The 14,232-nt window shown below is 39.7% G+C and overlaps 1 protein-coding gene across 7 annotated transcripts in view; it reads right to left on the reverse strand.

The window, feature by feature from the left end:
• Positions 1–14,232, reverse strand: part of LOC121330310 (actin-binding LIM protein 2-like) — a 103,453-nt gene that overhangs the window by 15,279 nt on the left and 73,942 nt on the right. For 3 of the 7 annotated variants that reach the window (XM_041276747.1, XM_041276737.1, XM_041276789.1), the window contains 8 exons: positions 11,648–11,725; positions 10,687–10,833; positions 10,465–10,497; positions 5,047–5,161; positions 4,523–4,636; positions 3,750–3,806; positions 909–1,010; positions 180–233 (listed from right to left, as the gene is read on the reverse strand). In XM_041276747.1, coding sequence (XP_041132681.1) covers positions 180–233; positions 909–1,010; positions 3,750–3,806; positions 4,523–4,636; positions 5,047–5,161; positions 10,465–10,497; positions 10,687–10,833; positions 11,648–11,725 — 700 coding nt within the window. The remainder of the gene's footprint in view (positions 1–179; positions 234–908; positions 1,011–3,749; positions 3,807–4,522; positions 4,637–5,046; positions 5,162–10,464; positions 10,498–10,686; positions 10,834–11,647; positions 11,726–14,232) is intronic. The other 4 variants (XM_041276764.1, XM_041276757.1, XM_041276781.1 and 1 more) reach the window with 4 other exon arrangements.

Here is a 14,232-nt window from a genome sequence, read left to right on the forward strand (position 1 = left end):
ACAATAAATCCTTTGAGTGAACATCAACTGACAATATCTGCAAACCATGCTAAAAATGAAGTTGGCTTAGCATGAGTCAAATGATTACAAGATAAACTTGACACCCCTTTGAAGGAACAGCAGTAACAGAGAGCATGCACCACATGCAGAAAATTGTTAAAGAGAAAAGAGGACTGTACCATGCGGTTTGTAGACTGGGGGTTTTCTATAGAGATTATCTTTTAGCCTAGTTTCTGAAGATGGAAGAGAAATGACAGAGAAGGAGTGAGTTAAGGTGGTATAAATAAGAAAGTAGGGTAGTATACTGGTATAACCACATTGTTACAATAAGTACCTAAGCAGTAGTTACATTTTGGGAATTACCTTTTTAATGCATACATTCCATAAGGTATTAATGTTCCAAATGAAACTTTCAGATTGATACCATAAACCCTTTTTGTGTTATATATATTATATATATATATATATATATATATATATATATATATATATATATATATATATATATATATATATATATATATATATATATAAAGTTCCAAAAATTAAGTTATTCAAAACCAACACCATACAATGCTGCAGGAATTACAAATGGTTGGAATGAAACAAACAAACAAACAAAGGATTTTAAAACGAAATGCCTTGGCAAAAGGAGACATGGATTATGCTGGCACAATGGATGTTAATACAACAGCTTGTAACTATGTTATAAATTGCTGAATTAAGTACATGGTTCCTGTATATGTTAACTTTCAGCTGCTGCAGAACCTCAACACATATACCTCAGAGTTACACACTACCTTAAGAAAGTGTTTCGGTGGCTGAAGCATATGAATGTGAATCATAGGACAATAAAAAAAAAAAACAGACTGTGTTCTTCAGGTTATAGTGAAGCTATGAAGTACTACCTGGTACATGGAAATGCCTGGGAGCTTGCACATATGTAGAGGAGGGAGATTTGCTGTCTGAATATGCGAAGAGGCTGGGGGTACTCCAACCGCTTTCACTACCTCCAGGGGGGAAGAGCACAGAAAGTAGATAAAAAGAAAATTGGAAGCAAAGTACAACAGTTACAAGCGTCCACAGCTGAGATATGGGCTGACTTGCTAATCCAACCTCAATTTCAATTGCTGTCGAATCTGACATCATCTTGATTGACAGGAACTTTGGGTGACAGTTACACTGCAAATTAATGATGACACCCACTGATATGTAAAGTATGCAGCACTTGTATCTCACAGATGCAATTTACACATCCCATTTATTCAGCAAATTTCCCTATAGCTGACAGCATTCAAAAACCCTTTTATTTTTCAAGCAGAGGGAGCCTTTGTTATTTTTCTTTAAAGTAATGTAACTATGCAATTTCACATAGCACATACAGCTATCCTCACTTCACAAGGCGTGACACTGGTTAAATAACCAGAACATTTCATCTTGACTCTATCAAGTCACATAGAAACAACAAAGTCAAAGAAAAGGTCTGGGTTATCAAGTCACTGCCATAGCTAATTATATAAACTTAATAGATAAATGCTTTAAACCAAAAAGAAAGAAAAAAAAAAAAACATTTGTTATCTGAATATAGCACTATCAACAAGTAAAAGGCGAAGCACAGCATAAACATACATATGAGTGAAGCACTGGCTTATTATGGCAAACCCTGCGATGCAATTAGTAAAGCCTTTTATGCTTAGAGGTGACCTCTTTTATCCACGTGGGTCCAGCGGTTTCTCTACATCTACTGGTCTCAAAGAGGTAGCAAAATGCAATTAAAACTACAGCAGTTAGCATTGAGAATGTGTCAAAACGAAAGGATGAAAGCTAAAGGCACTGTATAGCTCCTGGCAATAGGGTTTTATCCTATTTTATATTATTTTATTCCACCTCCTTATCTTTCACTTTGAAATAGCCATCAATGCTATAATGTTAGGATTGTTGCTCTGGCTTCAGAACTCAACATACTGAGCTCTGTAGTAATTTACTTCACAGCCCATCATTTTCAGATGCGAGACGACACAGGCTGACAATCCCTGAATACATGGAGATGTGTTTTATTTTATTTTACTTTATTTTATTTTTTTACTTTGAAAACCAAGCACTCCCTACTGAATCAAATCTACAGGGGTGGGGGTGGGAAGGGGGTGACACACAGGCCAGTCTTGATTATTAAACACAGATGAGCTGTGGCTGGCATCCAAACTGTAATCATGAACCTCTGTGATGAGATGAGGTAAGTGGTTGCCCTACTGGAAATAGAGAAATGACTGCAGATCCCTCAGTGGCGCCAGACATGTGGCTGACTGCTGATCAGAGTAGAGGGTATTGGCAGGCTCTGATCACAGAGAAGCCTGCCAGGGCAACTGCTCTACCTCTCCTAACACTTTATAAGGACAGGGGCTGCCCCGGGGGGGGGGGGGGGGGGGGGGGGTCCCAATCAGTGACATTTTACCTCACAGTTTTTATTTTAAATTATTGGGTGAATTCAACTGTACATAGCAGCATAATTGAACTCCCTTGGTAGAAGGCAGCATTGCAAAATAAGTCTGTTTGTAGAAATGCATAAAGGTTTTCTTCAAAAGAATATACTGCAGAGGTGTTTGAAACATCAAACTCCAAACTTTCTTTAGTCCTTTTTAAACCATGATCCCCCTGTGGATAGACTGCATCTTTCATCGAAGTTTAATCAACTGAACCAACAAAGGATGAGCCTGACGCTCTTAAAATAGTTAATCTCTGCTATTAACATACAACAGCTACATCTGTACTTGTATTCAGGGTGAAAATGCATAGAACACGCTTTAAAGTTTTATGAACAGGGCCTGAAGACACATTATATATGTAGTTAGCTATCAGATAAACATAGAGAATATTAAAAAAGAACAAAAAAAAAAACTTTATGTTTAGCTGATAGCTGACTACATGTCCTTTCACAGAAATGTATTGGTTCTGTGGGGACAAAAATAACACACCCTCGACTCAATAAATGTCTGAGATGGACACGTGTTTTTCATGCAGTGTACCCTGACAAAAACGTTACTTGGTTATCCACTGAGAATCTTAGTTCAATGGTATGCTCATCAAGTAAATGCACATTAAGCAGCCCCATGGACACACAGAATGTGTTTTATGTTACTGGTTTATCAACTGCTATGGGTAAAAAGTAAGAATTACACCATTGTTTACAACAAGGCTTGTTTTTATGGTGGATTTGAATATTGCAGTTATTTAGAGGACTAAAATTAGTGTTTAGTGCATTATTATACATAAACACACTAAATGGCCCTTTGTTCATTATTCATATTTTGACCCCCTCTGTTTAGATCAATTGAAAGACCCCAATGATTCTACAGCACTTTAGACTTGTGGGCTAGGTACGGTGATTATACCTTTATATGAAGGCTAACCACTCCCTACATGTCTCCTCCTTGCCTTTTTGTAATATGTACCCTACTTACTGTATACACAGTGATACATACATTTGACCCGATTGTATTCCAGGGATACACTAATACATTTAAAACAATAAATATTGATAAAGGCATTAGCACCTATTGTGGATTGATTTTGACAACACATTAAACCATCATTAACATTAAAAGAGATTTCGGTAAAAGAACATGTACATATTCCAGACAAACACACTCTATGCATTCATTTTATTAGAAAACATGGTTAGGATCAAAGAATGAGCAATTATATCCAACCCAGCTGGCACATTTATTTATTCTTATTCAGTAAGGCTTTACCGTGGGTAGGCAAAGTGAGATGCAACATCTTATTTTCAATGGGGTCTTGTTTGTCACCTGAAGGAATGAAGCACAGGGAGGTGAAGTGACTTTCCCAGGTGGGAAAGTGGGATCTTCTGCTCTTAGCCTTAAAAACAAGAGCACATTGCTGCCCATGTGTGGACACTCTGGATGTCATTGAAGCATGTCTGCTAAATTAACCATTCCACATCCCAGGATTAGTGTAGGTGATTCCCCAACGTTTCTAAGCCTTTTTGGCAGAAAATATGGATTGACTGTAAAACAAGAACCATCTAATTGTATTTTTTAAGGAGGTAAGCTGTCCTTTAAAAGGGTTACAAGATTAAGCAAAACTAAGCATTTTCTAAACGTAACAGTTTTGTCAAGTCAAATACAACTAAAAAGATTTAAAAGCAAAAATTATTCTTGCAAATTCCTAGAACACCAAATGAGGCCTGCACCTTTTTTTTCCCAGGATAAACGAGCAGCCACCTTTGTATTAGAGAAGTGCACTAACTCTCTGTAACTCTGAAGAGAGATTGCCTCCAATGCGTGTACCATTACCTGGTCCAGCTCATTAACACTGCCTGCTTACTGTAGTAATTATTACATCACAGAGCTGGCAGGCACTCTAGGAATGTACAAGATGAATGATGTATCAGGTTAAATATGGTGTTATATTAATGGACATGCTGCACACAGCTTTAACACAAAGAGGTGTTCTACTCTACAGGCAACCAATCCCCACAGCAGACTTGCCACGCACACTTTACCTTTAAAGTAAGGGATGTAGTTATGTCGGAGCATGTCTATGGTGCTTGCGTCATGAGGAAGAGAACTGTAATTGCCAGCACGCACAGTGTATGTACCACCAGCAGGGGGTAGCTCTGAGCAAAGTAAAGAATGATTGAGAAGGAAACATTAAGTTGAACCACTGCCTTTGTAGTAAAAGTTCTTCCAAGGGTTTTAAACGGAATTCAGCTTTTACTTAGTTGTTTGCTATATGCATACAGAAGTATGTTTCAGGAATTATTTATCAATAAAAACATCAGGAACACACACACATAAACAAGTATACTCACATATAAGAAGGAAACTGTACTGTTTAAGTAGGGCAAGAACAATGTAGTGCTCCCTACTTTAATTCCATGATAAGGATTTTTCAATGGTATATCATACAATACCAGCACTGTTTACCCTCTGAGGCTGTACATATAGTTTTTGTTTAGTTTAGAAGATAACATGTGTGCAGTTCCAGGTTCTGACTCTGACTGGTGTGTGCAGATCTGCGAGTTACCTGCTCTGCTGTACTGAGGCGAGCGTGTTGGAGTGAAGCGCCCGTATCCCAGGGAGCTGTTGGAGCTGGGGCTGGAGGGTCTCCGCTGGCGGGGGGATTTGTCGCCTTGATCGCCCTAAAACAATTTACAACTGAAGCACGGTATCAATTACAAATTGCAAAACTACATACACTTGTAGTCTGGCTCTTGGTCTGGTTCATGCTACTTTTACAAACTATTATCCTTTATTTTTAGATATCGCAGTAACATTTCTTACGGAAGCAACTATACAGCTAGGAATCAAGATACTCGATATTTTTAAAAATGAATACATAAATAAATAAATGACTTACAAGCAATGAATAAAGGTATGCCTTTTGTCCTTGAAATAGGTACCCAAGCAAAGGCACAAAGCCACAGTTTAATCTCAGTAGGAGAAGTATGATTCACATCAAAACAAACACAGATCCAGCTACTTAGGTTAATTATGATGATAAAACCAGCACATAAAAGTTTTTTTGCTGTGGAATTAACTTTATCTTGTGTGGTTTTAGAATTGATTTTAAAATCTTACTATTGATATATAAAGCACTAAATGGCTTGGAATCAGATTTTCTAAGACAGATTCTGTCCCAATATAAACCCCTTTAGGATCAGCTAATGCTGGTCTTTTGTGCCTCCCAACAGTACAATGAGTTCCATTACATGAGAGTAGATGTTAAAACTTCATGCTGATTTGAACTAGGCTCTCGCCAAGATAAGCATCAACTAAGACATAGCTTTAAAGTAAACTGATGTGATCCATCTGCATCTCCATCCATTTGCGTTTCTTTCCATCTGATGATGTACATATCCTTCTGCCTTGCATTGATGTCTGAAGTGTAATGCTGGCTCCAGGGATCAGTTTATTTTGCCTCCCCAGCGCATCAGCACATACAACAGCTGTGATTCTGGCTTTGGGGATCAACCACAGTGAGGTCTCCCCAGCGCATCAGCATGACGACCGTCTGGATTGAGATAAGTAGGGAACATCTCTGGGGTCTTCAAGTGGGCATGTTCCATCCTCTGTGTTTCGTTGACTAGCCCATGACACCTCCAGAGGGCTCAACAGTGATTCTGGCTTCCCAGCATCACCCAACTCAGCTAAGCCCAGCTTGCTTACCAGTACATCAGCGTTGCTTTCTATTGTGTTTGAGATCCCCATCCAGAATCTTTCTGTCTCAACCACAGCCTCAACAGTTGCTGCTCCCTTCCGCTGCTTCAGATAAGTTCTTCATTTTGTGACGCAACTCTTGGCCACTGAACATGACGTCTCTGAGAATCCTCAACAACCCACCTCCACTGGATAAACCCGGACTCTCCATCCTCACTGTTCCGCTTCAGCAGCTAGTTGAGCATAATGCAGTTTCTTCCTATCATACGCCTCATCCACAGCATCCTCCCATGGCACTGTTAACTCAACCAGGTGAACACGGCGTGCTGATCCAGACCACAAGACAATGTCTGGTCGAAGGTTAGTGGTGGCAATCTCAGGTGGAAAAATAAGCCGTTGACCAACATCTGCCAGCATCTTCCAGTCTCTAGCAGCTTCCTGTTGTCCTGAGCGAGGCTTGGTTTTAACACCTTTTCTTGGTGGTTGCTCTCCTGGACGGAGGAATATTGTCTTTTGTGTGTAATGCTTTGATGGAACTGGTGGCAACTTATTGGTCAGGTTACGCTTGTCTTCCAATACTAAGGCCAAACATTGCAGCACCTGGTCATGGCACCAAGTAAACCGTCCTTGGCTAACACCCACCTTACACACTGTCAAAATGTGCCTTAATGTTGCAGGTGATGAACACAAAGGGCATGAGGGATCCTCACCCACTCAGAAGTTTAGGTTCTGTGGTGATGGGAGAACATCATGTGCTAATCTGATGATGAAACTGATCCTGCTCTGTTCCACTGTCTATAGGTCTTGCCAGGCCTTTAAACACATCATCCTCTCCTCCTGCTTTTGCACCTCATTGACGACCAGCTTCCTCTGTTGAGCTGGGGCTGCTTTGTGCCATGTATGGGGAGCAGAACTGAGACCAAGACCCCCCTTCCATGCTGATCTTGTCCCATGATATCACCGATTAGAAGGGCAGCCTTTGCATCTTCTATTGCCTTCTTTCCCGCACTCTTTCTTCCAGTTTTCAACACAGGTGCTGCCTCCCTTATCACGTGACTCTACTAATGTCATTTTCAGTCGGACCTCGGCGCACTTAAATTCTGGTTAGAGCAGAGATTGGTAGCTGCAGTATTCCTTTACCATAAATTCCCACTCTGCTGAGGCAGCGTGGAAATCTCAAACATTTCCTGACGTATGAACTGATCAAAGCTTCCAGCTTCTCTACTGTTGTCAAAGAAACCTTGTACACAGTCAGTGGCCACAGCAGCCGTGGCAACAGACCACACTGAAAGCACCAGAGTTCAATTTGCCAGGTAAAGCGCTGCTATCCAACACTTCCACTGCTTGTTTCTCTAACTTCTCCCACACAATCTGTGTCCTTTAGATCCCTGTCGTACAACCTCCCAAGACTTTTCACTGGCTTCTCAGACACTGTTGGTATTGTCTCACCATTAATGTAGAACATTTTATCTTCTACTTTACCTTTAATTATACAGATGCTCCTCGATTTAGTGGGCTTAAATTGCATTCATGGTCATTCAATGTTATTGGTTAATTTGCCCAATAACCGATTAGTGCAGGCTACTGTTGTAGTCATGATTGTCATGTCATCCATGTATGCTCAAATTGGTGGTAGTCGCGTTCCAGAAGCCAAGCGCTCTCCTCCCACTACCATTTTGATGCCCTAATAATTCTTTCCATTGTCATGGAGCCAATCAATCAGTGGAGAAATGGTGCATTCTGCCATTATTCCAGCTTCTAGGCATTGCCATGTGGTGCTGAATTCTGAAATTTAAAAACTAAATTGCAAATCTCCAAAGTAGGCTTTCACTAAATTTGTTACTGTCATTGGTATGCTGAAAAAAATCAAAATCTGCCCAAAGTTTTTCATGTGGCACTGAACCATATGGATTAGCCAAATCCAGGAATATCACATGGAGCTCCTTCCTCTCCTTTTTAGCTGAGTGAATTTGTTGCCAGATCACGCTGATGTGTTCTAAGCATCTTGGAAAACCTAGAATGCCTGCTTTTTGTACTAAAGTGTCAATGTTCAGTGTCAGTTGACAATCTCTGAGCAATAATGCTGAAGAAAATCTTGCCTTCTCCGTTTAATAAGGAAATAGGACGAAACTGACTGATACTTGTAGAATATTTTTCTTTTGGTATAAAGACCCTACCTGCTCGGCGCCTTGCTCTTGGTCAACCTGTTTTTCCCATGCCACTTTCATAAATTTCCATAGGATTCGTAGAACTCCTGAAGCACTCTTGTACACTCTGTATGGAACTCCATTAGGCCCTGGAGATGATGACGCCCTTGCTTTTTTTACAGCTTGTTCTATTTCTTTCCACTTAGGTGCACAGTCCTCCATTTGGTATTATGGTGGATAGATAGTTGGGATATCTGAAGGAATTGTCATAGGCTCCTGCCTTTTTGAATCTGTATATATCCTCCAAATATCTCTCCAGCTCAAACTTAGAGGATTTTAGTGTGCCATTTTTCTCACTGGTGAATAACTTCTTTACAAATTTGAATGGATCTTTACAAAAGTTAGTTCTCACTCGCTCCTTTTTTTGTAGCGTTTCCATAGGTGAGCAGCTGTGTGCAATGTTGCAAGCTCATCTTTTATGGCCCTGTAACAGGGAGAGATCTGTGCTGACTCTGCTGGCGTGTTCACGGGCTGCAGGAAGAGGGCAGCAGTCGTCCAACAATCGCCTGTGAGTCATGGCAGTGACACGGGGAGGTGGGAAAGTGGGTGTGTGGACTTTCCCCCTCTCTGAATGGCTGAGAGGCGCGTCTTGGAAGATTGTTAGCCCTATGAATTAACGCTCTGTTGTTTCCTCAGGTCTGCCCTGTTAAACGCGCTGAAAGTGCGGAAGCGCTGGTCAACGACCGAGAACCAGTGGGAGAGAAAGAAACGGAGGTTCAGAGCGAGATATTGAGGGCGGGGAACCCTTGGGCAGACCCCTGATGAGTATATCAGAGCAGGCTAGTGAGCCGGCAGTGTAAGACAGTAATCCGGGTCGCACAGGCAGCGGCGACCGGGATATCGCTGCAAAGTGCAGCATCTTTTCTTTGTAGTTTTTGTTTTGTTTTGTAGTTTTATTTTCCCTGTTTCTTTGTGCCTTCTGTTTTGAAGTATTGTTTCGAAGCACCTGCAAGGGCGCCAGTATTGTGTACCATCGCTTGGTATGCCCGTGGTTCTGTTTACCATCGTAAATGGTAAATCAGACCACGGACCCACAGCGCCATCTGCGGGACGAAAGAAAAACCAGCACCCTGAAATAAAACTGGGCACCTGTGCGGTGTTGCCAAATTCACCTGTCTGTCTCCTGTGTCAGTGAATTACCCACCACCGTTCCACAGGCCCTTTGTAACAGATTGAATCCCTCCTGTTCTGCTCTTCTCCACTGCTTCCTCAGCTACCTCCTTTCTCTAACTAAGCATTCAATCTCCTGACAATCGTCCAGACTTTCAAGGAATAGTTTGTACTTTTTCCAACTCCAAACCTCTTGCTTCCATGTGCGTAGATGATGTCCCCAAATGTATCCAGCTTCTTTTCAACTGTTCCACTTAACCTTTCCAATGCAAAACAGAGATCCGTGTTTACTGTGTCCCATACAGTTTTCTTACAAGCTCTTGGCCATTTAACTCCAGGCTTGTGCCCATTTTCTTTTCTTTCTTATGCTGGTCATTAGGTTCAACACTAGTTGTATCCATGCAAGTCCTCCTCACATCTATGACAAGGGTGCTGATATCCTGCAAACTGTGGTTTGCTTCCTGCCGCTGGATTTCATTCGACCGATTTGACTGACTTCGTAAGAAGTCCTGATCAATGCGAGGCCCTTGTCCCTCCTCCCCATTGAAAAGGAGAGGAGAAAGTGCATTTAGAAACAATGCCCCAGACTGTGGAACTCATTGCACTTTTCTATTAGAGATGCTGCTTCGGTCAAAATTTTAAAATTATGATTAAAGACTTAGTTTTACAGTCTAGCCTTTTTAACCTAACTGTATAATTGCTTTTTATTTATTTTACTATCATTCTTATTTATTTTTGAAATTTTTTTTTTATTGCTATTATTTATTGATATTGTTATTAGTATAATTATGCATTGCTATTTTGTAATTTTTACAATTTTTTAATACTGCAGACTTCTTATTGGTGTAACCGACATGTAAAGCTCTCTAAGATACATATGAAAGGCGCTATATAAAAAAATTCAATTCAATTTAAAATAGTACGACTGGCAGGTAGTTAAGGGACAAGCATAAAGGGATTGTTTTTACCTCAGTGGGTGTTGGGGAAAGTAGATGACGTGACTGCAAACAGAAACAGCAAAAATAGGATATGAGTCATACAAATGAAATGAATAAAGTTATACAGTCATGCAGTACAGACCTTTTCTCCACATTTCATACAAAAAAAATATATTGTATCAGAAGTGCACAGCAATGTACACTGTGAAGCATCCTAAATAGAAAACTCCAAAATGAGCAGGATTCCAATACCTCCACATTGCTATGCCTGTCACCAGAAGAGTAATTCATATATGGAGAATAGGTGAGCATATCAGGGCGGTCAATGTTATAGATCGCCTTAACTTTAGGAAGTGCTGCCAGATCCTTGTAGTCAAGAAATTCGTCGCCAAGTTTTGCCTAAGAAAGAAGGCAAGAAAGAAAGCATAAAAAAATACGTAGTATTATTACTTTTAAAGTTTAAAAAAATCTGCATAATCATGGACGGATATTAGATCTTTACTTAAAAAATGCATATCACATTTAATGAAACATTTTGCCAAAAGAAAGCTTGTGGCCATCTAACTGTAATATAGTACCTGCTGAATCACCTTAGCTGGAAATACAGGAGCAGGAGGAAACACATGGCAATATCTACACATACAGGAGCAGGGGGAAACACATGGCAATATCTGTACATACAGGAGCAGGGGGAAACACATGGCAATATCTGTACATACAGGAGCAGGGGGAAACACATGGCAATATCTGTACATACAGGAGCAGGGGGAAACACATGGCAATATCTGTACATACAGGAGCAGGGGGAAACACATGGCAATATCTACACATACAGGAGCAGGGGGAAACACATGGCAATATCTGTACATACAGGAGCAGGAGGAAACACATGGCAATATCTGTACATACAGGAGCAGGGGGAAACACATGGCAATATCTGCACATACAGGAGCAGGGGGAAACACATGGCAATATCTGTACATACAGGAGCAGGGGGAAACACATGGCAATATCTGTACATACAGGAGCAGGGGGAAACACATGGCAATATCTGTACATACAGGAGCAGGGGGATACACATGGCAATATCTGCACATACAGGAGCAGGGGGAAACACATGGCAATATCTGTACATACAGGAGTAGGGGGAAACACATGGCAATATCTGTACATACAGGAGCAGGAGGAAACACATGGCAATATCTGTACTCACGTAAATGACACGGTTTGGAGATACTGAAGTGCTTGAAGCTGGAACAGAGGTGATGCTTTCAGAGGAAGTTCTAGTCACCTGCACAGGGCGAAAGAATTAACTTTAATATCTGTACACAATGGGGGGGAGGGTCTATAGCACAAATACACTGCCTGAGCAAATAATTACGTATAAAAGCATTCTCAAATTGTATTGACCTAAACCCCCTACAGTGTTGTAGGTCTCATAAAGCAATAACAGCCCTATAAAATATAATGCCAGAAAACAATACATCTACACAGAGCCGCAGCAGCTACAGCAGAACTATATCATTGATTAAATCAGTACATTTTATTAATGACAACATTGCACTTTAAGGCCCTTTTGGTTTCTCCCACAAAAAAACCAACGACACATACACTGGCTCCGTATAATATTTTAAAAGAAATTCAAAGAAATGTAACGTTTTTCTGATTGAATGCTATAGTTTTCAAATAAAGCTTGTGCATAAATATCGTATTTGATCGAGTAAAAGTCGACCCCCCCCCCCCCCCCCCCCCCCCCCACTGTGAGGGTGAGATTCGGGTATATTTTTTTCCCTAAATATATGTATTAGATATCCTGACACAGATTTGCAAAAGTAACAATTTTACCATAGCATTTCTACCTAGAACCGCCAGACGCATCATTTTGACCCGTATTACAATAAAGTACTTTTTTTGGTATAGCCTACAATAGTATTATTTCAGCATACAAGCCCCACCCCCACTTCCTTCCTAGCCCACACAGAAGTATGTATTTCAATGGAATGTGGGGAGTGGTGTGGTTTGCTGTAATTCAATGAAACTGCGTCTGTGTTTCACGTGACAGCTCTGGATGTAATCAAACCTGGGATTCATTTTTTTTTAAATCTATAGACAATGTCACAGAATCATTTTCATCAAATCTTGAGATGTTTGCGTTTTGATTTGAGAGAAATCAGAAGCATTTGCTCTGGCAATGAGGGCAACAAGTAATGGAGGTGCTGCTGTTTCCCACAGAAGCACTAAGCTGCAGGGGCACACAATAGAAAAGGAAACATTATTATTATTATTATTATTATTATTATTATTATTATTATTATTATGCCCATCCATAGCGTTCATGCTGCCGCCAGTCTTCGCAATCAGTAAATATAGGCTCTTACTATAAATTATACATCGGTATTAGTCGACCCCCCCCACAAACTTCAAGATTTTGTTTTGGGTTTAAATTTCTCAACTTATACTCGAGCAAATATGGTAGTTCCAAAGCAGCTGAACACAATTTACTGCAATTTAAACTTGTAATTAAAAAGTTCATATGTATACTCTTTCTGATGCAAATAACCTATCCAGTCCTTGCAAATAACTATCTGTTTTCTTTCATACCGTATTTGTACTATCAAGAGTGGAAACCATGTGATTGCAGTTCCTGTAATTCCCAATTACGTTTTTAAAACTTGCGGATGCCGCATTATTTAAGTGTTTTGAATAAGGTATTACTTAACCATTCTAATGCCTCAGAAAAAATGACAAGTCTTTCACAGGCAAAGAGAATGTGCTGATTACCCAGGTAATGTAAAACATTCAAACTTTATTTTGGTAGATAACAACTTATATAAAGGGAATCTTTTCCTCAAATATTGTTTCCCTCAGTTAGGGAAACAAACCTCTACATACAATAAACTAGCTGTATTTTTTATAGTTTAATCTATACCCTAAATCAGGCCAAATCATTGTAGAAAACTGTAAATTTGTAATCCAGGGCTTGGAGGACAAGAAAAAACTGTAGAAGAACTGGTTATAAAAGCATTGGTATTAAAGCTTATTAAGAAATATCTCAAGACAATTCAAAACCTAGTAGAAACAACTTCTGTAAGACAAGTACAAAAGGGGTCCTCTGTTATAAACTGAGACCCAACACATATTCAATCTACTGGTCTACAACCCACCCTCTCTCCCCAAGGAACCAGTTGTTGAGAATTGTAAACAGCAATTGCAAAGCATACAGTTAGAAGCTTTCTATATTGTTTAATTTTGTATTTAGATCAATTTAGTAATATTTTGACAGTCTGAGCAGAGAGCGAGAGTATTGTAAAGCTAAGATGTCTAAACTCTTTGTAAATTAATTCAGTGTAAATTGTAAATTGGAACTTTGACACATTCATGCAAGATGTAACACTACTGGCAATGCTGGCATTAAAATATGGTAACAACATGTATGACTACACAGCCTGAAAAATTAAGAATACATAGATGACAGTTGTCAGTAGGTAACACAAAAAATCTCCCAAAAAAACAGAAGATAAAACAGACAGATGTTAAATATCCCAGTATATAGGACACGTATTACCAAAATAAATATATTTTTAGAGCTAAAAATAAAGTATGGTAATTACATAATGATTGACAATAGCATCATTGTTTGACCTTGCTAAATTAAATTAAGTTACAGTGCTGTGAAAAATAGGGCTCACAGACTACAAAGAACTGGATTCCGCCTTTCTCAGAGAAAATAACCATAAATATTGTGTTGTAACCTAAGGGGAAAAAATTATGTTTAATACTGTTTATGATGAAACAAAA

This window comes from Polyodon spathula, chromosome 2 (assembly GCF_017654505.1).
Source record: "Polyodon spathula isolate WHYD16114869_AA chromosome 2, ASM1765450v1, whole genome shotgun sequence".
NCBI lineage: Eukaryota > Metazoa > Chordata > Actinopteri > Acipenseriformes > Polyodontidae > Polyodon > Polyodon spathula.